We start from the raw sequence: 27961 nt of genomic DNA, 5'->3' as shown, positions 1-27961 counted from the left end.
ATGACAAAATTGCTTCACATTTGTGATTTGTTAGCCAACCTGGGTCTTAAACTGTGGTGTCATATCTTGCTTTCAAATGCTTGTTGGAGGACTTTGGAACTTTGCACCTTAATGCCTGCTGCTGTAGGAGTACAACTGTACAAGTATGCATGTACTTACTGAGAATTACAATATGTCAATATATGTATATATGCATATATAACGAGAATGAGACGGAGGACAAGAAGACCCAGCTAGTACTATACTACTATGGAGTTAAGTAGTTAACGATCTATCGTTCTATACAAGAATATTCACTACTGAGAAAGGTTTTTGACAAGAATATTCACTACTGAGCAAGGAGTGAATATTCACCATCAGGCAGTGGAGCTTAAGCTATTTTACTTGAGAGAGCCGTCATTGGGAGAACTTACGAGCAAAATCAACAAAGTCTAAGCAGTCATTCTTAAGAATCAGAATAAAAAACTTCAAAGAGCTGAACTCTTGCAGATGTTTAAAACCTTTGCAACACTAAAAAAATTCCAATCTTGACAAGGAAACTCAAATTAAGTTAGTAACTCATCTGCATAAATCAATAATGTTGAAATACAAGTCATAAAGCCTTCTACTACAGATTACTTCATCCTGGACCATTCACCACTCTTACCCCCGATCTTGTGCTCAAGGCGTACATCCATTATTCTTATATCCTTTGAAGCAGCTTTGCACATGTCATACACAGTAAGACCAGCAATGGTGACAGCCATCATTGCTTCCATTTCGACCCCCGTCTTACCAGTGGTTGCAGCCTCCCCTTCTATCTCCACACTGAAATCCTTTTCATTCAATGTCAGATCGACACGGACATGAGACAAACTAATATTATGACAAAGCGGGATGAGGTTGCTAGTCTGCTTTGCTCCACTAATTCCCGCAATTCTCGCTACACTAAGGACATCTCCTTTGGCTATCTGGTTGGCAGATACCAAATCAAAAACCTTCTTTCCTAGAATTACCTTGCTACTTGCAATGGCAACTCTCTTGCTAGACTCCTTAGAAGAGATATCAACCATCTGAGCTTCCCCACTGCTACTAATGTGGGTGAGCCCTTGTACATTTTCGCCTGTTCGGGGAGGGATAAAATGAGGTTCTTGAGCTACCGATATGCCGTTCGTAGGGCTAAGATTGCTATTGGAAGGAGGTTCACCAAAGACCGACTCCATTTCCTGAAAACCAGATAGTTGGTGAAGCATAACAATCTATCATACATGGTAACCAAGTTGGAATTAGATGGTAATCCCGGTTCATATTTTAAGAACAAACTTTTATGCCCAATTGCTTAGGTGCGAAGTGTACTCCTAACCATCTCAGCATACATGAATTTCTGATGGACCTGCTAGTCTATATATATTATCGTTGCAAGTCACAGATATTACTACCATGTCTTGCAAAACCAGAAACTGGACTACTATGGTGGCTAGTGGCATAGGAGAAGGTTTGGTACTAAGCACTTAGGGATAAAATCTGAGGAATATTCAAGGAATCGGGGAAATGGTAGAAGATATATAAAACATGTTGAAAGTTGAAATAGATGTAAAATGGATAATGCTGAAGCGCATACATACTCCATATCCAGTAACATTACCAAAATGGACAATAAAACAGTTAACAGAAAATGCATACATTCACTCTTACAATAATTATTTATGCTTATATTCGATTAATTAAGCAATACCCGCTTCAAATAATTCGATAATTTCATCTAAACCATGAAGAGTACTACAACTGTGGAAGCAACAAGATACATATCTACATGTTGGTCATGGTTCAAAAGTTGGAATGATAAATTTACTAATCTATTAATAAAATAAACTTTTAAATGAGTGCTAAAACAAATAACAGTATTTAGAGTTGGAAAGTTAGACACGAAGCAAATAATCATGGATGGGAGGGGACAAGAAAGCTTACCTTATTGAGCTCTGCAATTGAATTTTCAAAAGTGCTAAAGTATCTAATCAAGGGATGAAACGTCACAGCACTTCTTCGGAGAAACATGAAGAGCATTCAAGACTTAGATATGCTTGTTGTGTGTCTCGACTCTCGACTGTAACTACGATCAAATTGAAAAAAAAAAAAATTCAGTAACGATTACTTCACTTGTTGCTCAAAGTTCAAACCCAAATACCCAAATACAAATTCTTCCTTATGTCCCCGTGCATCAATGACCACAATCCTACTGCAACGTCAAACATGGCCCAACCCAAAGCCCAAAATGTACTGGAACATAGACTTGCAGTAAAATTTTCTTCGTTGCTGACATTTTCAAGTTCGATATTCTTGTCTATGACTGGGATGATTCTTGTTGCTCGGTTATGTTTTTAGAGAATTTGAGATAGTAGTCAGGGCCCAGGAGTCGCTGCTAGTTGTATATCGCCCAAGTGTATAAAATTAGTTTGCGACCACCTTCATAGAGAGGGATCCTGCAACTAATGAAACTTCTACAAGGGTGACTGTCTAATGACTGAGAACTAGCAGTTTGGCTGATGCCACTGAGGAAGATGAAAATTGTCTGAGGAATTTTCCAGTCAAAACTTTCAGCAAAGCTATTTGTGCTGGGCAACAGGGTTGCTGGTGAGGCCAGTCCATCTTTCCCAGCTCACTTGGTACGTCAAATCCCGGTCACTCAAAAATGAAGTTTTTTCTCTTGGAGCCTCTTGCTCGCTAACACCTTGAAGCCCTGATGGAAGTAAAACTTACCGAGTCTCCTATATTTTTATGGTGTGGCAGCAACACATTTCTATCATTTGTTCATCTAAAGAGAGTTTACCTCTATGTAAGGGATGCACAATTGTAATAGTCATGTAATGAATAGAGATATATGTCAACTATATGTCAAAACTAGAGTCTGAACCGTTCCAAATCATTTTGGAGGTTCAAATCTTCTCGCATGCTCCCAAATTCATTTCCATCTTTTAGTGAAATCTCAGGCAATAGTACCACCAGTTTTGCAGCTCCTCCTCAGATCGACAGCAGCTGCATCTTGGCCAATATACTTGTAGCACTGAATTGTTGCAATCGATGTTAGCATGGAACAACAGCATCTTCAATAGCGTTCAACCTTCAATTGATCAAGTAAAAGTTATATCATATTCATTCTCTAGCAGTGGTAGGCTGGCTCAAGCACAAACCAACAGCACTGATTTGGAGACCTGGTGGGATCAGGATTAAAGTGCATAGCCATGAGCAGCTGAATGTTAGGCATATCAAGAGGGCTTTCACTTGAACAGGACTGTTCCACCTAAATAGTTTACTGATTAACTAAAAAAAGGTCTTTGCAGTTTAGTAACATGTATTCTCCATTTCCCCTTGTGAACACTGCGGATTTAGATGAGATCCAAGGATAGGTTCCTTCACAGTTCACACCAATAAAATTAGTACAATGAACAGAAGAAATCTCGTAAGATATGTAGAATGGCACCAAAATCCTGAATACTTACAGACCAAATGTGACATGCCTATACCATGTGTCCACCTTCAGAGATTTCATTTCTTACTTAACAATGACAAAAAAAACATAGCTGTAGTTTCAGTATATCTCAAGAAATTTGCCCTAAACGGTGGATTCCTCATAATCACTACAGAATCATTTAAAGACCTCATACTATTGTTTCCAGTAGTCAAATGATTAGACAAGCAAAATCACCATCAGATACCTGAAGGAATATAGAAAGATGAAAGAACTGAAATTTTCATCATCACAATTTGCACATGCACTGCAACGGTAACAGTGATGCATCCAACACCAAGGTGACGCAACTCTCAAAATCACAAGAATTAGATAGTATATAGAAGTAACTTGATGAAGATTATATAAGGCGGAATTCATTTAAATCTCTATGGTGTGGCTGACGAGGACAAACCCACCTACCTTGCAGGGCCATAACATTTTAGCACGCCATCAAGCACCATCTAAGGGTGAGAGAACCACTCGAGCACACTCCATTATAACCATAGCTGATCCCACGGGATCAAAACTAAAGATTTATCGTGGATGAAACCATGAGCAAATAAATGAATGAATCATAAAGTCAAACTATAGAAAACAAGTGACCTTTTCTTCTTAACCATGTAATTAAGTACTATATACAGAGATGTGAAATGATTCATCAAACACAACAAACTGAGTGGTAACATGATCCCAACTCGTTGCTTATCCCATAGGCTCAAAAGTGAAATTCATCATCTACGCTTTGTACACGAATCCATGATATGTCAGATAATCACTTATTAAAATTAAGTTAAAAAATAGTGAGAACTTAACTTTTTTGAACATGCAAGCAACCTAAGATTGACCCTTCAACCAGCTAGCTGTAAATGATCTCACATGCTCACTGATGATTATAATCATGTGTGTATGATGAGCTTGAAACACAGTTGAAGGTATTAAATAAAACAAAATTAAAAAATTCCTTTGGAACTTGATATATTCCTTTCTGGTTTGAACAGGTCCTCAAGCCCTGATACAAAGATGTGGTATCACCACATGCTTTGACTACTGTGGTAGAATGATCCCTCAGGTAACACAATTTTAGATCACGACATCCATCATCTCTGTATAATGTCAAAGACCGTACTTACAGAAAAAGAAAGAAAGAAGTCATAAAGTCAAATAAAAACTTACAGAAATGAAACCACGTAACGTAATGGGGAAAACAGCAGTCTCCTAAGAAATGAGACGATCCCACAGGCAGCATGAGTTTATATGATTCCTCAGACTCAATAACAATAAATCATCTGTGTAATGTGTGACAGAAAAACATGCTCAAAAGGGGATGAGACGCCAAACAAAGGGGGAATGAATAATTTTTTTTTATATAAACGGATTCATAAAGCTGACGGAATTTTCTTTTTTTCCAAACATACTTTTTGAGCACAATATACAAATACACAAAATGATCCCTCAAGCAACACAGATTAGAGGGTCCCTCAAACTCGATAATAATGCCTTCGTTGTCTTTGTAGAATGTGCAAATAAAAAACTCCAAATAATATCAAAACCAAACCAAAACAGAAAACGCATTGCAGTGCCAACTAGCAAAGTCGGTAAAACCTTTGGGTGATGATACCAGAGGTCTGGGGCTCAAACCCGCCAGCATCAAAGAGTTGATGATCTCATTTAAAACAAGCTTGCCAACCAAAAAACAAACAGACAACACATAAAAACGAATTCATAAAATCAAGTAACAAGATACGTCAATAAATCCATAAAATCATAAAAGCCCAAACTACTTTTCAAACACAACTGAAAGACGAGATGAACCCTCAAGCACCACAGGCGTAGCCGTGTAGGCTCCCAGCATAGTATTCACTCTCATCGTCTAAGTATGTGCATGAAAACATGTTATAAGAAGTTTTAGATAAAAAATCAAGAAAAACAATTTAATAAATGAATTCAGACAATCTAAAAATAATTACTTTTTTAAGCATGCTTTCAGGCACAATCTACAAAAGATGTTATACCACTCCGCAAGTAGCACATCTGTAGACGACTAGACGGTCCATCAAATTCGTTCGTCTTTCATCGCCTATGTAAGGTGTGCAAGAAACACCCTCAAAGAAAGGAAAGGAAAAAATAAAGATTATAAAAAAATTTGAAATTATACAATCAAAAGAAACTTACACAAATGAAATGATAAAATCAAGAGAAAATTTACTTTTGAACATGCTAAATTGCTAATGAACCAAAATCTACATAGGAGTAAGATGTTCCCTTAGGCCACACAGTTGAGATGATTCCTCATACTCAATATTAATGACTGTCATCATATTATGTTCATCATCCCATGAGACGACCAAAAACCATATAGATTACACAGTCTCTCAGCGGTGTACAGAACGTCATCAACTAGAATCACAGTTGCCAAAAAAATAGGTTATGAACTGAGCACAGCAATAACACATGCAACAAAAAACACGCTTTACATGCAACCCTCCTCAGATTGCACAGTTTTAGATGATGTCTCATACCTGTCAATAGTAGTTTTCCTCGTCTATATGTATAAGTCCAAGAACACATTCAAAGAAAAAGAAAGAAGGAAAGAAGTCATAAAATGAAACAATCACTAGCATCAATGAATTCAAATAGGCTAACAAAAGAAAAAAACCTTTTTCTCAACATGTTTTCCAGCACAATCTAAAAAGACACGATATATACCCCTAGGCAGCAGGACTCTACATGATCCCCAAACTCAATAGTGATAACTATCATCGTCCCAGTAGATGTGCAAGTGAACATGCTACAACGACATGATATGATCCCTCAGGCCATGCACCATTTGTAAAATTGTGATCCCATTGAGTGACTTTCAATGTCTGTGTGAGAAAGATAACACACCCAAAAAAAAAAAATAATAAAATAAAATAATGAGACCAAGATCAAGGAAAACAACCAAAAGGTAAAAAATAAAATTAATTATCTGTTTTAAACATGCTCCAAATGCGTGAGAGAACCCTCAGGAAGCACAATTGTAGAGTGCATATGATCCCTGAGGCAACCCAACTGTAGCTTGTTGATGATCCTTTGGGCAGCACAATTGTAGTTTCTAGATGATCACTCACACAGTTTGTAGATACTCCCTTGTAGGCTCCTTAGTAATAAATCTCATCTCCCATGGATAGTGTTTACGATACTATGTGCAAAAGTAAGTTTTGATTTTCAGTATACATCTGAAGAAATCTTGCATTTCAAACATGGCATCCAGCCCAATCAACAAATAGCAATATAACACGGAATGTGGCATACGCAACCAAGCTAAGAACTAAGAAGAAAACATGAAAACCATACTGCTGATCAAATTTTAGACTAAAGACTTGCACTGAATGTAGTATGTGATGTAAATGTTACTTAGTTAAGGGTCTAGAGTCTAGACAAATATTAATTTAATTGGTTTATAATGTCCTTAAGTTCGAATGATGGTTCAGTTTAACTATCTTGATCTGCTTTATGTGAAAGAATGAAACAAACTACTCAATAATCACATAATAACAATAGAATCATCAAACTGCAACAAGATTGTAAAAATTTCTTGAATACCAAAAGACACAGCAACAGAGAGAATGGTATCTTCAACTCTTAGGCAAAGGGACAAACCAGAAATCAACCAACATAAGATAAACAGTTATAATGATATTGAATTACCTTAATACTCATTTCGTGTTCGAATTTGGTCTATATAACAGTGTATAAAGAACTGGATTTTTTTTTTTTTTCCAAAAACGAGCCATCCTTTACTTATTATCAATTCAATTAAATTTATGCCAAAAAGGGAAAACAATCAATTTCCATTGGTTTTTCTTTATTAACTATTTTTTAATAAACAATCAATAAACCAGACTAAGAAGAAAACAATGGGGTTAGAAGGATTACCTCCAAAGCAAACCCTAAAAACCAACGACATAGCTCAGTCTCACTCACTCCTTCGATAGCCACCTCACCAACTTCCACAAAGCCCAGTAACATTAGCATGTTATGCTCACTTGCAACGCCCATGTTTTGCTCACCTTCATAGCCAGGTCTCCCCTCTAATTGTGTACTAAAACACGCGTCTTTTGGACTGATTCCATTTTCTATACCGCCTACAACCCGTGACAGAGCAACATCACCCACAATTCTTGAGACTGGTTCAAAAAGAGAGGGTTGTTTAGACTGCGCTTCACCTTCCATGTTCACCCCAAAATCTGTTTCACTGCCTATCTTCTACAATTAAGTAGCATAATTAATGTACTCATGAGCGGTTTACTACTTCTGCCTCTTCTCTCCAACTTATCTATCTTCTTCATCCATCTATGTCTCCGATAAGCTCATTGACTCTTGCATGAAGATCTCTGTAACTCTATTTTCTCTTTAATCTTGTTAGCATCAAAATTAGTTTGCGACCACGTTCACAAAGAGGGGTCCTGCGATTGATGGAGCTTCACTCGGGAGACTAATGATCTATCATTATCTCATTCAGATCTTCAATCAATATCTCCCACTTGTCTAATCATATTATATTCCATTTCTATCTTCAACAATTCATGAACGAGATACTTAAGCTAAACATGAACAGCTCGTCATCAACAGTAAAACCATTTCAATTGCTGGCAACCACTAGAAAGTTCTCACATTGTTTACAGACATTAGACATTCAGGAACCTCTATGGCTACTTGAGCTAGAGATGGACTCGAATCAGGTACCTCTTACAGGTAACTTCCATTGTTTACAGACATTAGACATTCACGGCACAGAGATAAAAAGTTTGCTGGAAGAAATAGATGTAGTACTAAAGACTAAGCACATACCCTGATTAAAGGATGGAAATCCACAGACATTGATGGGCTATCCATTTACATCACCTAAGATAGTCTCAAAATTGATAACCCGTGTCATCTGTGTTACCAAGATACAAAGTCATATGGCTCTGACTAATCACACCAACATTAGGCTAACAATATTAGTGTAGGAAAGAAACACATATATAATCCTATAGACTATGAAAATAAAAAGAAAACATAGCATAAGAGTGATTTTGAACTAAACCCATCATATATAAGCGACATATTAAGCATGCAGGTAAGCCAAGTGAAATTATAAAATGGTCTTCAACTCTTCATAAGCTTGTAACAATGAAAAATGTGATATAAAGTTACAAACCGTCTTTGCTGATCAGGAACAATAACTCAACTAGACCCATCCTATAATCAGTTATTTTCCCCTCGTCGTAAAGTTTGTACGGTGGTCCATTCACACTCATTATCTTATTCAAAGTTTGGTGCCTACACTACAACCATGTTACCTCAGACCACTTGGTTCAGCACTCGTTCTCCAACTCTCTCTCTCTCTCCGTTGCTCCCTACACGACTTCTATTTATATATAGAGAGTAGTAACACCACGTGAAGTTTTACACACAACGTAAACGTTAAACAAGTCCAAGCCCGGTTTTTCTTTTTAAAAGCCCAAATCTTGGTCCATATTTAAAACGCCCGAATTTAGCCGAAGGCGATTTAGTTTAGTAGCGCTTGGAGGAGCCCAAAAACAAGCGGCAGTTATTTTATTTTTTAAGATATATTTATTTATGTTATTATATTTAATATATATTTATTTATGTTATTATTTTTTTTTTTAGGAAAGATAAAAGACTTTTGTATTCATGATTTAGTTTAGAGTCAATGGATAATATCCCTTTAAAAGAGTGTTAAAGTCAATAAAGCTTTTTTAAAAGTTAGGAAATTATTTAAAGTCAACATATTTTCCTTTTGTTTCCTATCATTATTTTTTTTTTATCATAGTCCATAAGTTAGAATTATAAGTACATCCATTTTAGCCGGGCTATATATATATAGAGTAAAATTTTTTTTATATTTATTTTATTATTTTATTATTTTATTTGCGATAAACCACTTTTGTATTCATGATTTGAACCAAAGATTACAACTAACATCTAACAAGCTAGAAGAAATTACATTAGCTAAAGCAAAAAATAAATAACCACAACCCCATATAGACAAACCCCAAGAGCTTCTCCTTCTGTCGACCATCAACAAACATAGAGTGTTCGATGTACATCCATCAAACTAACACCAAAACGAAACCTTCAAAGCACCTATCTCTAGCCCAGTTCCGTAATATTGATTGATGTGTTTGTGAAATGATAATTTATTGAACTGTTAATTTGTCTTTGTTTGAATAAAACATAATGAAAAGGTGACTGGGGATGTTAAAGAAGAAGAATATGATTATGATTTTGAAATGGTTGATGACGAGATAAAGTTTGTCAAAAAGAGAAAATCGGTTTCTTTTGGGTCTGACTATAAAGACCAGGCAGAGAAAGAGGCAGAGATCATTCCTTATCATCAGAAGACATATCTTCACCTTACATTACCGAGTTATGAAATTTAATTCAAGTTTAGTTTTTAGTAGCATAGAAGTAAGGAAATATAAAAACTGATGGCTTTTTTATTTTCTAGTATCATGACCCGACTCTGGACCCACTCCAAAAGCTGGTTAATGTTCAGCCTACTTTTGCGAATGTCAAAGCTGATAAAGAGTTGAAGAATTTAGGGTACGTGCCAAAGTATGTGTTCATTAACATTGAAGATGAAAAGCATGTCACATATATTTGTTAGTATGTGGACAAATTTTGTTAGAGAAATGTTCACCACAGTAAAACATTTTGTGCCGATAATTACCAAACAAAAACAAAAAATAAGGTCGCCCACTATTATCGGCACAAAATAATAAACTTTATAATAAAAAGTTCAGTTAGTTGTTACTTATTTAGGACAAAAAATAAACCATCCATATTTTTAAGAAAAAAATAAACACACAATTTCGATTAATTCCTCAATAACCTGAGAACCCAACTTTTTATATTAAACTCTTTGAGATTTCAATTAATCACTCAATACATGAGAACCCAACTTTTTATATTAAACTCTTTGGCAATATTAAACTCTTTGGCAATATTTACCCAACTCGTTACAAACAATTAAAAAAAACAAAAAAAAAAAAAAAACCAACTCACAATTAAAAAACCAAAACTTTTATCTATATCTAAATTAAAAAAACAAATAAAACTCTTCTATCAAACTCCTTATTAACCTATTTGACAATACTTACCCCACTCGTTACAAAAATAAAAAAAACACAAAAAACACTAAACCAACTCACAACTAAAAAACCCAAACTTTTATCTTTTCTAAAAAACAAATAAAACTCATTTGCCAAATAACAAAATCACTCATAATCCCCGAGAACCCAACTCCTTATTAAACTCTTTGACAATACTTATCCTATTCCCACTCGTTACAAACAATTTAAAAAAAAATAAAAAACATTAAACCAACTCACAATTAAAAAATCCAAACTTTTATCTATATCTAAAAAAACAAATAAAACTCTTATAGCAAATAACAAAATCACTCCCAATCCCCGAGAACTCAACTCTTTATCAAACTCTTTGAAAATACTTACCCCACTCATTACAAACAATTAAAAAAAACAAAAACACTCAACCAACTCACAATTAAAAATCTTAAAATTTTTATCTATATCTAAAAAAACAAATAAAACTCTTATGCCAAATAACAAAACCACTAACAATCCCCAATAACCCAACTCCTTATTAAACTATTTGGCAATACTTACACCACTCCCACTAATTACAAACAATTAAAAAAAAACAAAAAACACTAAACCAACTCCCAATTATAAAATCCAAACTTTTATCTATATTTAAAAAACAAATAAAACTTCTCTGCCAAATAACAAAATCACTCACAATCCCCGAAAACCCAACTCCTCATTAAACTCATTGGCCATACTTACCCCACTCGTTACAAACAATTGAAAAAAACAAAAAACATTAAACTAACTCACAATTAAAAAACCCACACTTTTATCTATATATAAAAAAACAAATAAAACTATTCTATCAAATAACAAAATCACTTCACTCGCTATCTCTTAGATTATATTTAATAACAAGTTTAAAAAAAAAAAAAATGATAACATTAACGCATATAGGCTCACATTCTATTGTCTTGCTTTAGGCCACCAAAATGTCAGGGCCGATACTGGGAACAACAACCAATAGACATTACTACATCCAAATAATGTCGAAAAATATGAGGATTTGGCGGATCTCTTCCATAAAAAATTTGTATAATTCACTGCACATCCTAGTTTTTTGCAGTAGTGATGGTAGATGCGTTTTGGCTTCGTTTTGGCTTGGAGAATCCTTCTTATTTTGATGAGATGTGTACTTATTCATAATGAATTTGTTGGAGAACTCTTCTTATTTTGGCTTGGATGTGTACTTATTTTGATCTGTAATTGCAGTAGTGAAGGATTCTTATTATTGAGACATGTAATTTGTTTCAATGAATTTGGTTTTGGCTTGATATAGACTTCCTAAATAAAAAACTCCGAAAGTGGAACGACATCCTATGCAAGTCTCTCTACTCTTCTAGAAGGCATCAATTCATTGTTCTATATCAACAAAGAGAATTTATTGTTGTAGTTGTTTATAACTGGCAAAAGTGAAGTAAAAAATGCCGGCAAGAATAGTGATGTACAATCTTTACAATATGTATATGAGATTCTGTTTAAGTGAACGCATAAACCTAAATTGAACTTGGTTTACTCGGTTTTGATATATGTGAATTGAGCACATAACCAATATAGCGGGAAAACTTGAAAACGATAAAAAAAAAAATTCCAAGGCATGTATGGGGCTCTATATTAAAACTCCAATGAGAATTTGATTTAATTTCCTTCTTTATGATCAGTAACTCCAATCTACAAAGTAAAATTCACATACCCTTTCATCTATTTAAAGCCAAAAAAGAATGATCTCCCGTCAAGCCTACAAACAGTTGATGATTTCATGCTCAAAACATTAAATTTTAATCCCAAACTTTAAAGGGGCTAGACAATTGCATCTCTTCAAGTCAAATTATACTAGCAGTTAACCACCAGGTCACATTTCCACATTCCAGTGCAAAGCTAGTACACACCTAAGAATTTGTAATCAAACCTTAAAAGAGCTAGAAAAATAATTGTCCAAACTCCAAATGCCAAAAAATACACACTATATGATCATATGTACAAATACCAACAGTAACGGGAGCAATTACATTTTACCTTAGAAGAGAATCAAATCAAAAGCACCACTACTCAAATTAATATATCATCACTGGGCAAAACTAGGGCTGTCAACGTGACCGGACTTGAACAAGACTCACCTATGTCCAAGTCCCGGTCTAGGTCCTATTGGATATGATCGGATTCGAGCCTGACCTAGGTCCAATAAAGTTATATGGAAATTTTTTTTTTTTTTTTTTTTTTTTTTCAAAAACCCAAACCTTATATGTGGCACTACAACACTAATCCATCAAGCCTTTTAACATTTTATGTATACTAATAGTTACAAATTTAATAATACTTATTTGAAAAACTAAAAAAATAACCTTAGTTTTCGGACTGGGCAGTTATCAGATTGGACGGGGTATGTCCATAACTGGCCCAATAGTTTTATCGGACAATATTTTAAGTTCTAATTTCCCTATCTTATCAGTTTGGATTCAATTGGGCTTTGGGCCTGGCCCGGCCCATTGACAGCCCTAGGCAAAACTATGAAGACTTATTACTTCCCAACAACAGGGGTGCTGGTTGGGTTGGACTCTGACACTCTGTGGTCTAAAAAAGTCCAATCCATTTTCGGTGGGAAAAAAAGCAGCTCATTTATTATTATCTCGTTTTCTCCTCCTCACTCCTCACTAACAAAAAATCATCCATTCAAACTGAATCAATTATTCAATTGAACATAAAATCTTGTTATTATTAACTGCTGAACCAATCCACTCTCAAATCTTAAAATGGGAGACAGTGTCCAACTTATTCAATCAGTATTCATAGGTATCCTCTTTTCATTCATAGTCGCAAAACTCATTTCCATCGCAATCTCTTTCCGAGACGACAATACTACTAGGGTTTCAAATCACACGTCATCAACCGAACCCAAACCTCCAATTGCTGACGTGGAAACAAAAAAGGAAGAAGAGAAAGTGATTAATAATAATAATAATAATAATAATAATAATAATAATGATGATGATGATTCAGATGATGACGATGATGATTGGGAAGGAGTCGAGTATACGGAATTAGACGAGATATTTAATGCTGCAACTACTTTCGTTGCTGCTTCTGCTGCGGATCGATTGTCGCAGAGAGTTTCGAGTGAGAATCAGTTACAGCTTTACGGGTTTTATAAAATTGCTACTCAAGGTCCTTGTACTACTCCTCAACCTTCTGCCCTCAACATGTCTGCTCGCGCAAAGTGGTACATCTCTCTTTCTCTATTAATACTGCAACTGCAATTTATGAGATACAACTACAAAACATTTTATATTGTTTTCACTTGTGAAAAGGAATGCATGGCAAAGATTGGGTTCTATGTCTGCTGAAGAAGCTATGCAGATGTATATCAAACTTGTCTGTGATTTATATCCATCTTGGACAGCTGGTTCTGCTGTTGTAAGTTAGTTCATTTGTTTGACCATATCAATTTCTATACTTTCATGTACTCTGTTGGTGTCATTACATTCATCTGTTCACTTTCTCATTACCAGAGTAGAAAAGATGGAGATGGTCATGCAACTAGTTCAGCTTCCAAGGGGATGATGGGACCAGTTTTCAGCAGTTTAGTCTATGAGGAAGATTCTAATACTCAAGTGTAAGGTTTTGAATATGTTTTACCTTTGTCATGTATGCTACATGTATGTATTCTAATAGTTTGGCAATAGTTGTTGGAAGAAAATTCGTAAACTACATTCCAAATTCATGTGAACAGTTGCTGTTCCCAAGAATCTAGACTTGACATGACTGTATCTAATATGTTAATGGAATAATGGTGATACACGTTGGTACATTCATTCCTTGTATACGTGACCTGGAAACCATATAACAGGATTTGGCTCATAAAGAACAAGGGTTTGTTGAATAACTTTGCAACTTTTTGAATTGAGTTTGTTGGTTATAAAACTAGGCAGATTGTATTGCAGGTCAGGCGATTTGGTTCATACTAGGATTGGTACTTCCCTTGATATGTCAAACAATTCTTATAACTTCTGTTAATTTTGCTTTTTCATATCAGGAAGCTGGAGGCACTACATGAATCTGCAAGAGAAGGAGAGATAGATAAGCTAAATAAATATTTAGACACTGGTGTTTCAGTGAACCTTAAGGGTATGTCACTAAATCTATTTCACTATTACCTTTTTTTTTCTTTGTTTTTTAATCATAGTGTTCATTCTTCAGTTTTTTCCGTAATCTGTTGTTACTCTTCCATTTGATTCCGTGGGTCAATTCATGATTTCTAATTAAGTAATTATCTGTTATCATATGAACATAAAGTTACAGACCCTGTACGTGCTAGACATATGTGGGCAAATTTGTATTTGAACAAATTTGTTTGCTGACAATGCATGTAAAAGCAAAATTATGCTAAAAAAATCTCAGCCCTATCCTTTAATTGTGGTTGGCATTGTAGAATTTGGAAGAGTGAAAATTCAAAGTTTTAGGTTTATCTTTTGTGGTGTATCTACTCTTAACTTTGGTGTCTGTGTATCGTTCCACTTTCACCAGACCTATGAATGTCTGATATTAAACACTACCATTATTGTGGTTCTTGGGACCCACACGATTAGCCCATGTAACTATACTCTTCAGAATTCAATCATCCTGACTAAATTTGTTATTTAACCTAAAATTGTGAATGTTTTAGGATTTCCTTCATCTTCTGTCTTCTTGAACATATACAAGTCTTGTCTAATTGAATCCGACATTCTGGCGAGCCTAAGAAGGGTCTATGAAACCATCTTCTTGTTTTGGAGAGTATTTTACACGTCCAAAAGGCAAGATGTATAGGATAGAGATGATTGTATAACTTAATACGTGCGCTTTTATGCTTCTACAAGTGTTTCTGCACTGCAGTTGTCTTCTATTCATGTAGTGCAAGTTTTGTACTGATTGGATGAACCAGCTCAAACATATACAAAGTAGTGAAGTACTAACCCTGTACTGCTCTGAATACGATATTTAGACAAGAGCGAAGTAACAAACGATGAGGTGAACAGTCCTTTTCCCCACTTTGTTTAGTAAAACTCTTAGCACACCAGTAACATTACCCTTATACTTGGTTTTAGCTTTGATGTAAACATGTAGTTTCGCTATTCTCATTGCCTATGTATCACTTCAGCTAATATTCTTACAGGAATATCTGAATTCACCTGGTTCAATTTTTATCTTTTACTATATTTAACATAGATTACAAACTTTTCTTACAATGTTTCTGATCCCAACTCGTTATTGGCTATTGCAGATAGTGAAGGAAGGACCGCATTGCACTGGGCTGTAGATCGTGGTCACATAAACATTGTGGAGTTGCTTCTTAGCAAGAATGCTGATGTGAATGCTAAGGTACTATAATGATTGTTAATTTTGCTTCTGCCTCTTCGTGGTCCTAAGTGGATAATTGGTGCAGCCCTTGCGGGGCTTTTGGACATGGGGGCTTACCCCTCAGGCATAAACCAGGTTCTCCCCCCCACCCCACCGACACAGACACAAAAAGACTGGGAAAACTTTGCTTGCCTAAACTGAACAACTTTTTGTTGTGTGTTTGTATACAATTTAGGGTTAACGAGTATTACACCACCCCCCACTAGATGGGCAATTACGGTTTCCCCCCCAAATACACACAAACAAAAAGTCAAATTGGGTTGACCGTGTTTTTTGTGTGTGTATTTGGGGTGAGACCCTAATTGCCCATCTAGTGGGGTGTTAATACTTGTTAACCCATTTTCCTACAATTTACTGCTTTAAGTTTAGAGATGTATTTACTGCATTAAGCTTCTAAAAGGCAGCTTCTAATGAAGACTTATAAAACTGAAAATATATACATCTAAACTAGTATGGAGATTGTATGTCGTAGCATATGCTATGAAAGGTCAAGAAAAAGCAGCGAAGAAATTAGTAAAAATCATCTGCGGTTTGAAGTTTCAAACTGAGATGATTGTTACAACTCTTTAGGTGTAACGTCATGGGCGTGATATAATTGACTGAACGAATATTTTCATTATCCAGGGCACTAATAATCCGTTGATGATTTCACATTCTTTTCCTCATCAAATTACCGTTTGTTCAATGCTAGGATGATGAAGGCCAGACACCACTACATTACGCTGCAATGTGTGACAGAGAAGACGTTGCTGAATTTCTTGTGAAGCAAAATGCTGACCGAGATGTGAAGGATAATGATGGAAAGTCCCCATGTGATCTATGTGAATCTAACTCCTCTTGGATGCAGTTGTGATCGGTAACATTGATTTCTGAGCCTTATTCAAACTTTCAAGAAATCTTTCTTGGATGTGTATATAATCCATTTACCAATTTTAGCCTGTTGTTTACAGATTGTTCTCTTCTGTCTTGCTTCTTCTATAATAGGTTCAGCTTCCTCACTCATTTACTGAAGGTTATTTACTGGTATGTTACCTTCTTCAAGAAGAAAAGGAATTATACGGATTAGCAATGTTAGCAATTAATTCCCATTGCACATCTCCTTTTTGTGCCATTGTAGCATTGAGTTTTCAAGTGGAGATTGTTAATTGCGAATACAAATTGGGAATCCCAATTTGAATGTGGAAAGCAAATGGCTGCCTTGAAACAGTGGTACATGATCTAGAAATATAGCTTACAAAATACTACTAAAGCCTTTCATTATGGTTTCAGAATAGGCATTAAGAATAACAGTGGCCATTATTATTATTGGGAATGGAATGGAATTTTCCAAGGCTGTTTTTGCCTCTTCCACGGATTTGTTGTGTATAAGACCAAAAGTGCCAAACATGGTCTGGCAATGTGCTCTTACTATGTTATGTAACTTATGTTACATTTATGTATTTTCAACCTTACTTTTTCAATTATAGTCATCATCGTCACTGAGCACATATTCTGTTTCCCATTTTTGTGTACTGCCTGCGTCTCTCTATCAGTTGAGGAAAACCAACGCTATATAGGCTCAGATTCAGATTTGCATATACACGTCAATTTTACCTAATTAACAATCAGATTTGCATAAACACGTCAATTTTACCTAATTAACAATCGAGGTAAGCAATAAATAAAACTTTTAAGAATACAATAATTTTTCTTGGGGTGCTATGAAGATGGTCTCATAGGAAGACAAATATCAGAACCACCAGTTTCCCAGAGAAAGCAAGCATAAGTGCTCTCATAGTAGCAATTTTGAGGCTCAACATCCAATGCTGCTATGAATGCTTCTTCAGCAGCATCCATGTCTCCGCGCTTTCGCCACAAAAATATTCCATATTGACTCAATGCTTCTCCATCTTGAGGTTTTACTTGAACTGCACGTTTGAACATTTCCTCTGCTCTGATTTCCCACAGAAAAAAAGGATTAACGATAAAGAAACAACCCTTTGGAATTTACTATATGCAAAATGAATCTGGAACAAAAAGAAGACTTACTTGTTGTGATCATCAGCAATCTGATACAAAAATTGAGCGTAGTTGGAAAGGATCAAAGAATTCTCTGGATCACTAAATATCAAACGTTCATAAATAATTCTTCGACGATCAATACCACAAATATCTCCATTCTCAGAACCAAGCAAATTCTTAGACAAAGTGCTAGAGGAACAATAATTTCCAGCAGATTCCTTCGATTAAATCACCAATGAGATTCAGAGTCGATAGGAAAATATTCGGAGAATTGAAGAAGACCTTCTTGAAGAGCAAAAGGAAAGAATCACTCATCTCTCTCGAAACAGTAATAGTGTTCTCAGTTAAATCTCCTTTGTATATCAACTTCAGGAGCTCGTCTATCATGAGAAGTATAGAAGAAACCGACTTAATGATCGACATGTCTAATGATACTGGAATAGTTTCTGGCAAAAAAGCTAATTTTCTCTTCATCTTGATGATCCGAAGAGACAGTGGAAGTGCCGATCCATTGTTCATGTTCATATATATGAATGATTCTTCTTCACTCTTCTTTGGAATAACTTGCCATGGATGTTTTGTGTTATGGATGGACGATGTGTTTATTGATCTATGCTTTTCAATCTCATTATAGCAGGCCACTGAAACACCACTGATATTCTTTTTTCGAGTACTAAGATTGAGAGAGGAAGACTTGTTTGGTAATAAGCAATATGATTTGGGAGAGGTGTTGAAGAACATGTTCTTGAATAAGCAGAAACACATGGGTGAGTTGTGATTGAAGTCATGATTTGTTCACTATCTGCTCTCAATCAAACACAACGTACTTCTCCCTTACTTCAGTTTATCTTTGGTTACCAGCTTTTCACGGTTTGTGAAAGTAAAAACAAAACGTTGCTAAGAAATAGTTATTTGATCCAAACATTACGGACTATTTTCAAGTTCTAACGGGAGTCTAAACTCTGAAGCAAGCCCAAAATATCGCCGATATATCATCAATATATATTGTTTTTTTAGTATAACGATATAGATATATTTGATATATATCTACCGAATATTAAATTATTTTTTTTTCGATATATATCAGAATTTGCGATATAACGATATATACGATGTAAATTGTTGACTTTGACCGTTATATCGATGATATTTCTAATATATCAACATACAAAACAAAATTTTGACTGGTCAACAAAAAAATATATATCTTTGATATTTCCGATATATATCGGTTTTTGAGTACACCCAAATATTCATCAAATTCAATATTTTGGGCCTTGCTCTGAAGTACTAGCTAGCTGTTAGCTTCTAAACACGTAGTAGGACTTTGCGAGTCATCTTAATACTTGAGTGAGTTACATGGGCTACCAGTGTTTGGATTAATTATTTATGAATAACTTTTTTTTGTTATTAAAGTTAATAGGAGTTTCTTTCTTCATTTGTACTTCAGTCTTTCAAAATGCATCACATAAAATGTCTATAACGTGATAATGTTGGTATTTAAAATCGGAAAAATGTCTATAATGTGCTGCATGGTCTCCATAGACATACAGGGCAAAGGCTACCATCAGAATACATAGAAATCATAAGACGGTACCGAAAAATAACACGATACTCCACCTGTGACATACGTTGTCTAAGTCCCTCTACTGGAATAATAAGTAAGAAATCTTTTGCATGTTCCGACTGCAAGCACCCAATGACTATTTTCTAACGAGCAGATATCTCAAACTCCCTCTGCAACACAATCTTACCATCAACAATTTATTTCTGTAAGCATCGACGCACATTCTGAACGAGGGAAGATTTCCTAGTTGGTTGGATTTAAAAACTCTATTATAGACTTTAAGAGACGAAACATTCTACCAGGCTCATTCCATGTCATCAAATCATAGAGAATCTATTTATGCTGTAGGTTTTTCCTATTGGAAACTATGTAGACATTTAAAGTGTAATGGTTGCAAGTCACCTTCTCAAGGATACGCATTGTAAAGCAATGACCTATTTTGGTGTTTCAAAGATACTCCAACTAGTTTTTTAATACAAGACTGGAATCACAAAGCAGCAAAACTCAAAGAGCAAATAAAAGCGTAAACAAGCAATTGTTACATTGTGTATCAAGCACTCCACACAGAACTGGTTTAAATTCCATGGTAGCTTCAAAACTCCATACATTACTAGTACAACTTTTTGTTGGTAAAATTACTAGCACATACAACTATCACTTGCATTTGTGCATCTCTTTTTACCAAAATAAAAATAGAATTTGCGTGTCTCAAACGAGAACTAAAGCCTGAAAATCTACACATAATTTTGTGAAACTTTCGTTTTTGTTGGCCACCATTTTGAAAGTTTTGGACTTTTGGTACCCCTTGTTCAAAACTTTAAGAATAATTATGTTTGTGTTTTCAGGTTTTTCCAAAAAATTCACAGAAATTTTAGTTATGATTTATTTTTTAGTGCTCTTCCAACAAAATTAATCGAAAACAAAATCAAGTTCCTTATTCTCAAATTCTCAATTCAGTGGCTTGCATTTGGGCTGTCACATACATACGTCACCATGGGTCAGAAATAACAACAGAACAGCTTGCAAAAAGAACGGAGCATAAACTCTTCTAGCCCACTGCGTTAGTGGGCTTCGAGCCTTTGTACGAGTATCCAAATCCTGGCCCACTGATTTGAAGAGTAAGAAACACAAAACCTGAAAAAAGACAAGTCACCAGTCACGACTATACCAGGAGCCAATATAAACAAAGCACACAGATCGCTGACGTGGGAACACAAATTTTCATTTTCCCGCCAAAACCCAGCACACAATTGCACCCATTATAAAAAAATTCAATTTTGAGCTCCGTACTCAAACCTCTATAAATACCACCTTCATTTCCACAACTTCACTCTTCTCTCACAATTTTGAGATTTGTTTGAACTGTTTTAATCATAGAATAAAAAGGAGGATAATGACTCCATTGAAAAAGGTTCGAAAAAGGAGGAAGATAAGGATCAGGGGCGGTTCTCCATTGCAAAAAAGGTTCTGAGTCTCGAAAAGGCCCAATATATCCTAACCCACCTACAAGGTTAAGTCTTTATTATTGTTTTATTGTGAAAAAAAGCTCACTATTTGTTTTTCATTTATTTTAATCCGTTAGATAAACGATTTTACATTGAAAAATTGGAAATTAGAAAATTGCATTAAACCTCTTCGTTTTCCTAGCGTTTTGCTTTCTCCAATAAATAAATTGATGCCTTAACTAATTAAACTTCTTCAACACCCTATAACAATTTATCAAATTGAAGCCAACACTTCAATATTATTTATATCATTATTTTGTCTTATTTGGTTTTTTTATATTGTTTAATTTGGTGTAGAATTCTCTCTCTCTCTTGTGTAATTCTTTATTAAATAAATATATTGAAATTTCAAGTTTGTGACATTGTTGTTTGGCCATGATCTTCTACAATGTTACAGGTGTAGGACATTTTTTTATTCTTCCACTATTCCTCATGTATTTATGATGTTTTGTCTTAGATCTCTCTCTATGTGAAGATCTCCCCAACAACACTCCTATGTTTCTACTTCATTTTGTATTTATGTTATTTTTATCAATAAAATTCAATTAAAAAAAAAATTTGTGGAGAGACTATTCAAGAAAGAATAAAGAAAATGTTAAGATCAATTGTGACAATAATTGTTATCTTTTAAATTTCTTTGTTATAAAAAAAAAATGTTTGAGGGGGAGATTATTCAAGAAAGAAAAAATAAAATGTTAGGATCAATTTTACAATAATTGTTATCTTCTAAATTTTTGTTAAAAAAAAAATTATGGGGAGACTATTCAAGAAGGAAAAAAAGAAAATGTTATGATCAATTTTACAATAATTGTTATCTTCTAAATTTTTTGTTAAAAAAAAAAAAAAAATGTTTGTGGGGAGACTATTCAAAAAGAATAAAGAAAATGTTAGGATCAATTTTGACAATAATTGTTATCTTTTAAATTTATTGTTATAAAAAAAAAAATGTTTGTAGGGAGACTATTCAAGAAAGAAAAAAATGTTAGGATCAATTTTTACAATAATTGTTATCGCCTAAATTTTTGTTATAAAAAAAAAAATGTTTGTGGGGAGACTATTCAAGAAAGAAAAAAAAATGTTATGATCAATTTTTACAATAATTGTTATCTTTTAAATTTTTTTGTTAAATAAACTAAGCATTTGCATTCATATGAAATAACGTAAACAAATCATATCAATCTATAAGATGTAACAATTTTATTGGAACTTTGCTTAGGGCCCCCGATTGCCTTGAGCCGCCCCTGTAAAGGATCCTGGATCCTAATAAACCTAAACGGCCAACAACTGATTATTTTGTTTTCATGTAATTTGATACATGCTTTTCTCTTCTGATTTCTTTTATCCTTATTGATGTATTTTTTTAACTGTTTTAATCATAGACTAAAAAGAAGGATGATGACATTGAAGAAGCTGGTCTGACTAAGGTTGAAAAAGTTTTTTGGAATTATGTGGTTGTTATTGGAGTAGATCGTCTGGATGAGGCTGACGAGCTCAAGCGACAATCAGGGCCGACTCTACCCCATAGCATAATAAGCAGCCGCTTAGGGCCCCATAGCCCAAAGGGCCCCAATATATTTTAGCTCACAACCCACTATTGCTTTATTAACAAAAAAAAAACATATTATTATTGTTTTTTATTTATTTTAATCCGTTAGATAAACGTTTTTATATTGGAAAATTGGAAAATTAGAAACTAGAAAAATCACGTTAAACACCTTCGTTTCCATCACATTTTCGCCTTCTCCAAAAAAATACATATATGTCTCTATAATTTATTAAAATTCTTCATCACTCTATAACAAATAATCAAATATGGGGGATTGAAGCCAACATTTCAATTTTACATCTATTCTTCTTTTATCTTTTTTGGGTTTTCCCTATAAATCCATCATTATATATATTGTTTTATTTGGTCTAGAATTCTTCTTCTCTCTCTTGTGCATTTCTTTGTTAAATAAATTTATTAAAGTTTTAAATTTATGAGATTACTATTCAATAAAGAAAAAAAAAAGTTGAGATAAATTTTTATAATAATTATTATATTATAAATTCTTTGTTAAATAAATTGAGATTTGTATACATATGAAATAACGTAAACAAATCCATAAGATGTAACAATTTTATTAGTATATATTAATACTATAAGGCCCCATATTCAAACTTTGCCTAGGGACCCAATTGCCTTGAGCCGCCCCTGGCAACAATGGAGAGAAGATGAGGCTGATGAAAAAGATAATCTGGTTGAGGTTGACGAAGAGTATGAACCGGCCAAGGAGAAAATAAAATTTGCTAGAAAAGGCAGCTCAGTTTCTACAAGGTCTGATTATAATAACAGACTAGGCCGAAATCGAGATGAAGATCAAGATTATTCATCTTCGTCATTAGAACCAAAGGCCGTATCCTCATCTGCGTTAAATGAGGTATGGAATTTCTCTCTATTCATTTCTCTTACACTTATGAAAAAGCAACCCGTATCTAATCGTGGTTTTCTTTCTATTTTATTATAGTACTTTGAGTACATATCTGTGTACCCAGAGCAAAGGGCCCTTTAACTTGTGGATATTCAGCCGGTTTTCACATGTGTTAAAACAGTGAAGGAGTTGACAGATTTAACCTACGTGCCAGAATTTTGTTCATTAACATTGTAGATGCCAGACACGTAGCAGGTATTATTCGGTATGTCAACAAAGACTATCAGAAAGAAAGACTATAAAATGATGGGCCGCGGTATTGCCACTCCTGTGAATGGGACTAACACCCTTTTGACAAAAAGTAAAACAATAATGGTTATTTCTTATATTTCCTTTTACACTCTATATCTTTATAGTTCGGGGCGACGATTTGCGAGATCTCATATCCCACGGTAGGCGATTGTTTGAGAAACAATCTGACATCGGATTGAAAAGATCCCATATCTGAGAGGCATTTTTTTTTTGTGTTTTTTGTTTTTTTTTTTCACTTCAAATTTTGCGTATTGAATACATACGACATATGAATACCTCATTTTATTTTTTAAAGTTTTTTTATACACTCCAATAACAACACCAAAACCATGACAAAAAAAGTATACAATTGAGTTATAATTTTGCTATCTCGCGGCAAATTTTTTCATATGTTATAAGAAATTTTTGTGATCAAATTAATAAAGAAGAGTTTTGATAATTAATACAAGCAAAAATTCTATTTTAATAAACAAAATTATTTTGCGATAACTAATTTTTTTTACGGTGACTATTAAAAAAAAAGTTAAAAAAAGACCCACGACAATCACCTTCTGTGGGATATGGGATCTCGCGGCAACTCGATGCTGTAGATTGTGCGATCCCGTGATAGCTGTTTGCTATTAATGTTTTTTGTATATTTAATGGAAGGGTGCTAATATCGTTGAATTGGTCAAAGGAGTGTCAGTTTCATTTATGTGCCCCTCCTATAGCCACCGTCACTGCGCCCCTAAAATAATTAGGTGTACTACTGCAGAGCTTATGTTGGATATCAGCGCTCGAATAGCAGATAATATTCATTATTATATTTCTAGTGATGTCAAAGATTATTAGCTTTTGGTGGATCAGTTCAAAGGGAATTTTCTCGATTACACTGAACATCCCTATTGGTTTGAACTTCACATGCTATAAAGAGATTTTGATCCTATAAAAAAAAAAAAAGATATTTTGATTATGTAGTTATGCTGTTTCAAAATAACGAGTTGTAACTCTGTTATTTTGGCTTGACTTTTGTTAACTATGTTATTTTGGCTTGACTTTTGTTGTTAATAAAAAATGGGTTATGTTTCTTATATTGGGTTTTTCTTTTATTTATTTATGATCAAAACTAAACTTATGACCCACACAATTAGACTACCTTTTGTACTTATATCAGACAATAAAGACACAAACCCACAGAGTAACAAAATGAGTAGATAGCTCAATGTCTAACAGTAGCGCACCCGTTTGTAATTCAAAATCTCCAAAATAACAGTTTCTAACATAATTAAGCTATGAATAAAATTAGGACAAGTTGCGCCACAAATTTTTTCTGAATTTGTTTTTTGTTTTTAAAGTTATGTTTTTTGTTTTTGTCTTTGTTTTTGTTGGAAAAAACTATAAAATATTAATATTGAAAGTAAAAATTTGTTTTGTTTTATTTTTTTTAAAGTGAAAATTTTATTGATAATGATAATGAACTTTACAAATAATTAGGACAAGTTGCGCCACAACTCTTTTCTGAATTTGGTTTTTGGTTTTTTTTGGGTTGAGATCACCGCTTGTTTAAAAAAATTGAGAGTGAAAGAAATGAGAGAATTTATGGGTTTATTATTGGTGATTAGAATTATACAAATTGGCTAGTTAGGTTTTAGGCGTTTCGCTATTTGTTTTAGTCTTATTAACTAATCAAACATTCAAAGATATATTTGTCCATCTTTAATGGTTTTGGACTTAAAATAAATGATAAATGATAATTTTATAAAGACAAAAAATGAAATAAAAAAAATGTCTGTTTAGTAGAATATTTTTTATTAGTTTTTTTTTCATACTATTTTTTTTTTGTTAATTATATTTTCACTATAGTTGTGAAAATTTAGAAGGTATCTAGTAATAAAAGCGTTTGCTAATAATAATTGGAGGATGCGAATTTTTATAGTTTGAAGATTTTTCTAAACAATTAGCTATGTAGGAGTGAGAGTTTTTCTAATCTTAGGGGTGCAACCGCCCACACACACACCTATATCCATCTATGGTTGTTTGAAAAGGAGAGATATGCTGTTTTGACTTGACTTTTGTTGTTAATAAAAAATGGTTTATGTTTATCTTATTTTGTTATTATTTGGGGTTTTTATTTATTTATTTACTAATGTGATCAAAACTAAACTTATGACCCACACAATTAGACCAGATTTTGCACTTACATCAGACAACATATACACAAATCCACCAAAGTAACAAAATGAGTAGATAGCTCAATGTCTAACAGTAACGCATCCGTTCGTAATTCAAAAGCCCCAAAATAACAGTTTCTAACATAATTAAGCTGAATAAGATTATTATAAAATATGTAAAACAAAAGCCCCAAAATAACAGTTTCTAACATAATTAAGCTGAATAAGATTATTATAAAATATGTAAAAGATGGTATTAATATGAGTAGATAGCTCGATGTATAATAACAGCTAAAACAACTTCCTATAAAAACACTAGGCCACACGCAAACAAATACATGTCAGCATGATAATAGCTGTCTGCTAATCAACACTCGAAATAAATTTACAAAAAATACAAACGAACAAAACTGACCTGTTTTGCCGGCAACTGATAGATAATAAACGTTTGCTAAACGAAATTCTAACATTTGCATGGAATAAAAACTAGAAATTTACATAGCAAATATTTCAGACAGGTTAAATGAAACATAAGGCGAGAAATTAACTCCACCTGATGGCAATTATGACAACAGATTGAGTACATCGTGGATAAAACCATGCAAATAATCCTCATAATTAAACATAAAACTATATGAAAACAAAATATATATAAAGAAAAACCTTTTCTTTTTAAATGCCTGATCAAGCACTATTTACAAAAGTGTGAAATCATACCTCGGGTAGCATCAGTAGCTGATCACATAGGCTAAGAAACAGATGAATTTTATCATCTATGTACTATGCAGTTATGCAGTATGCATGAAACCATGATTCCTCTGACGGTCACATATTCAAATTCAGTTGCAAAATGTATTACGAAAAAATTGTTTTAGGGACATCCGATCAAGCACAATATGATCCCTCGAGCAGTTGGTAGTACGTGATGGCTCAGTAATAATAAAAATGATGTATACGACAATGAGTACACACTCAAAGAGATTAAATAAAACAAAGTTGAATAATTCAAAACAAAAATGATAGTTATCTTTCAGGTTTGAGCAAGTCTCAAGTCTTCAAGCACTTATAGAACTATGTGATATCACACCTTCTTTAACGACTGTGGTACTATACTAAGATGATCCCTCAGGAACACGGTGTTAGACGATAGTCATGATCCATCATCTATGTACAATGGCAGAGACCACACTTAAGAAATAGAACAAAAAAATAGTCAAACAAAACTTACGTTTCAACAAAAATAATTTTGTATATATCAAGTACAATTTACAGAGACGGAAGATGATCCACCAGACTCGATGAAATCATATCTTCTACCTAGGATGTGCAAGAAAACACGCTCAACAGGGGTTAATGAGACAAAAGTAAATCAAAATTTTTAATAACTAAATTCATAAATCCGAAGAAGCTTTTTTACTTTAAAAACACGCTTTTCAAGCACAATCTACAAAGACGTAAGATGATCCCTCAGGCAGCACAGATTAGACAATCACCCAAACACCATAGTAATGTCTTTATCTTTTATGTAGAATGCGCAAGAAAACAAACTGGAAATATATTTTCTTTTTTTTCTAAAATAAAAAACAAAGCATTAAATGAAATATAACATATGTAGAGAAACTCAAAAGATTTCACGAAACTATGCTTTTAAACACATACTACAACGACATGAAATGAACCTTCAGGCAGCACAGCCGGCACAATGACTCTCATTGTCCAAGCATGATGTGATTTTAAAACACGCTAAAAATTGAGCTGCAAAAATAAGAAAAACAAGATAAAAGGAAAACAGACTACCTAAAGAAGGACCATCTCTTGAGCATGCTTTCAAGAACAATCAACAAAGACATCATATGGTCCCCTCTGGCAGCACAGTTGTAGATGAATTTTCATTGTCGTCTATGTATGCAACAAAATAAACTCCATTTATTTTTTTCGAAAAGTTTAATCAAGTTAAAAAGTAATAAAAATTAA

At 34.0% G+C, this 27961-nt stretch overlaps 2 protein-coding genes and 2 long non-coding RNA genes across 10 annotated transcripts; 2 read left to right on the top strand and 2 right to left on the bottom strand.

Moving 5' to 3' along the window:
* The first annotated feature begins 153 nt into the window (after positions 1-153).
* Positions 154-1573, top strand: LOC147513982 (uncharacterized). The gene is made up of 2 exons (XR_015215800.1): positions 154-308; positions 341-1573. It is a non-coding gene; the product is annotated as an uncharacterized LOC147513982 (long non-coding RNA).
* CNX3 (cofactor of nitrate reductase and xanthine dehydrogenase 3) lies at positions 422-8784 on the bottom strand. Of its 4 annotated transcripts, none has more exons than XM_086597350.1 (3): positions 7406-8784; positions 1948-3387; positions 422-1205 (listed from the first exon to the last, which is right to left on the bottom strand). In XM_086597350.1, exons 2-3 carry the CDS (start codon positions 2041-2043, stop codon positions 615-617), a joined length of 687 nt encoding a protein of 228 aa, XP_086453476.1. In that variant the 5' UTR covers positions 2044-3387; positions 7406-8784; the 3' UTR covers positions 422-614. The 4 variants fall into 4 exon arrangements, with proteins under 4 accessions (XP_086453476.1, XP_086453475.1, XP_086453477.1 ...); XM_086597349.1 differs by lacking the exon at positions 7406-8784 and adding an exon at positions 3477-7234; XM_086597351.1 differs by lacking the exon at positions 7406-8784 and adding an exon at positions 4661-7234.
* A 4409-nt stretch (positions 8785-13193) lies between these two features.
* Positions 13194-17526, top strand: ACBP1 (acyl-CoA binding protein 1). Of its 4 annotated transcripts, none has more exons than XR_015215797.1 (8): positions 13194-13864; positions 13953-14058; positions 14154-14257; positions 14678-14769; positions 15905-16002; positions 16733-16897; positions 16992-17064; positions 17159-17389. XR_015215797.1 is itself a non-coding variant. In XM_086597345.1 (8 exons), the coding sequence occupies exons 1-6, from the start codon at positions 13398-13400 to the stop codon at positions 16892-16894; spliced, it is 1029 nt and encodes a 342-aa protein (XP_086453471.1). In that variant the 5' UTR covers positions 13194-13397; the 3' UTR covers positions 16895-16897; positions 17026-17064; positions 17159-17526. The 4 variants fall into 4 exon arrangements, 3 of the variants coding, with proteins under 3 accessions (XP_086453471.1, XP_086453470.1, XP_086453473.1); XM_086597345.1 differs by having other exon boundaries at positions 17026-17064; positions 17159-17526; XM_086597344.1 differs by having other exon boundaries at positions 17026-17526.
* A 102-nt stretch (positions 17527-17628) lies between these two features.
* Positions 17629-18918, bottom strand: LOC147513979 (uncharacterized). Its single transcript, XR_015215798.1, has 2 exons — positions 18070-18918; positions 17629-17974 (listed from the first exon to the last, which is right to left on the bottom strand). It is a non-coding gene; the product is annotated as an uncharacterized LOC147513979 (long non-coding RNA).
* Between the last annotated feature and the right edge of the window lie 9043 nt (positions 18919-27961).

This window comes from Coptis chinensis, chromosome 3 (assembly GCF_015680905.1).
Source record: "Coptis chinensis isolate HL-2020 chromosome 3, ASM1568090v1, whole genome shotgun sequence".
NCBI classification, from domain to species: domain Eukaryota; kingdom Viridiplantae; phylum Streptophyta; class Magnoliopsida; order Ranunculales; family Ranunculaceae; genus Coptis; species Coptis chinensis.
Note: the sequence above shows the minus strand (reverse complement) of the source record. Positions and strands in the feature narration are given on the sequence as shown.

Excerpts from the sequence above, each read along its gene's own strand:
- CNX3 (XM_086597350.1), bottom strand. The coding sequence starts at position 2,043 with ATGCTCTTCATGTTTCTCCGAAGAAGTGCTGTGACGTTTCATCCCTTG. Across the intron at positions 1,206-1,947 it reads CAATTGCAGAGCTCAATAAG|GAAATGGAGTCGGTCTTTGG; the intron begins GTAAGCTTTCTT and ends TCTGGTTTTCAG.
- ACBP1 (XM_086597345.1), top strand. The coding sequence starts at position 13,398 with ATGGGAGACAGTGTCCAACTTATTCAATCAGTATTCATAGGTATCCTC. Across the intron at positions 14,258-14,677 it reads GAAGATTCTAATACTCAAGT|GAAGCTGGAGGCACTACATG; the intron begins GTAAGGTTTTGA and ends TTTTCATATCAG. Across the intron at positions 16,003-16,732 it reads ATGCTGATGTGAATGCTAAG|GATGATGAAGGCCAGACACC; the intron begins GTACTATAATGA and ends GTTCAATGCTAG.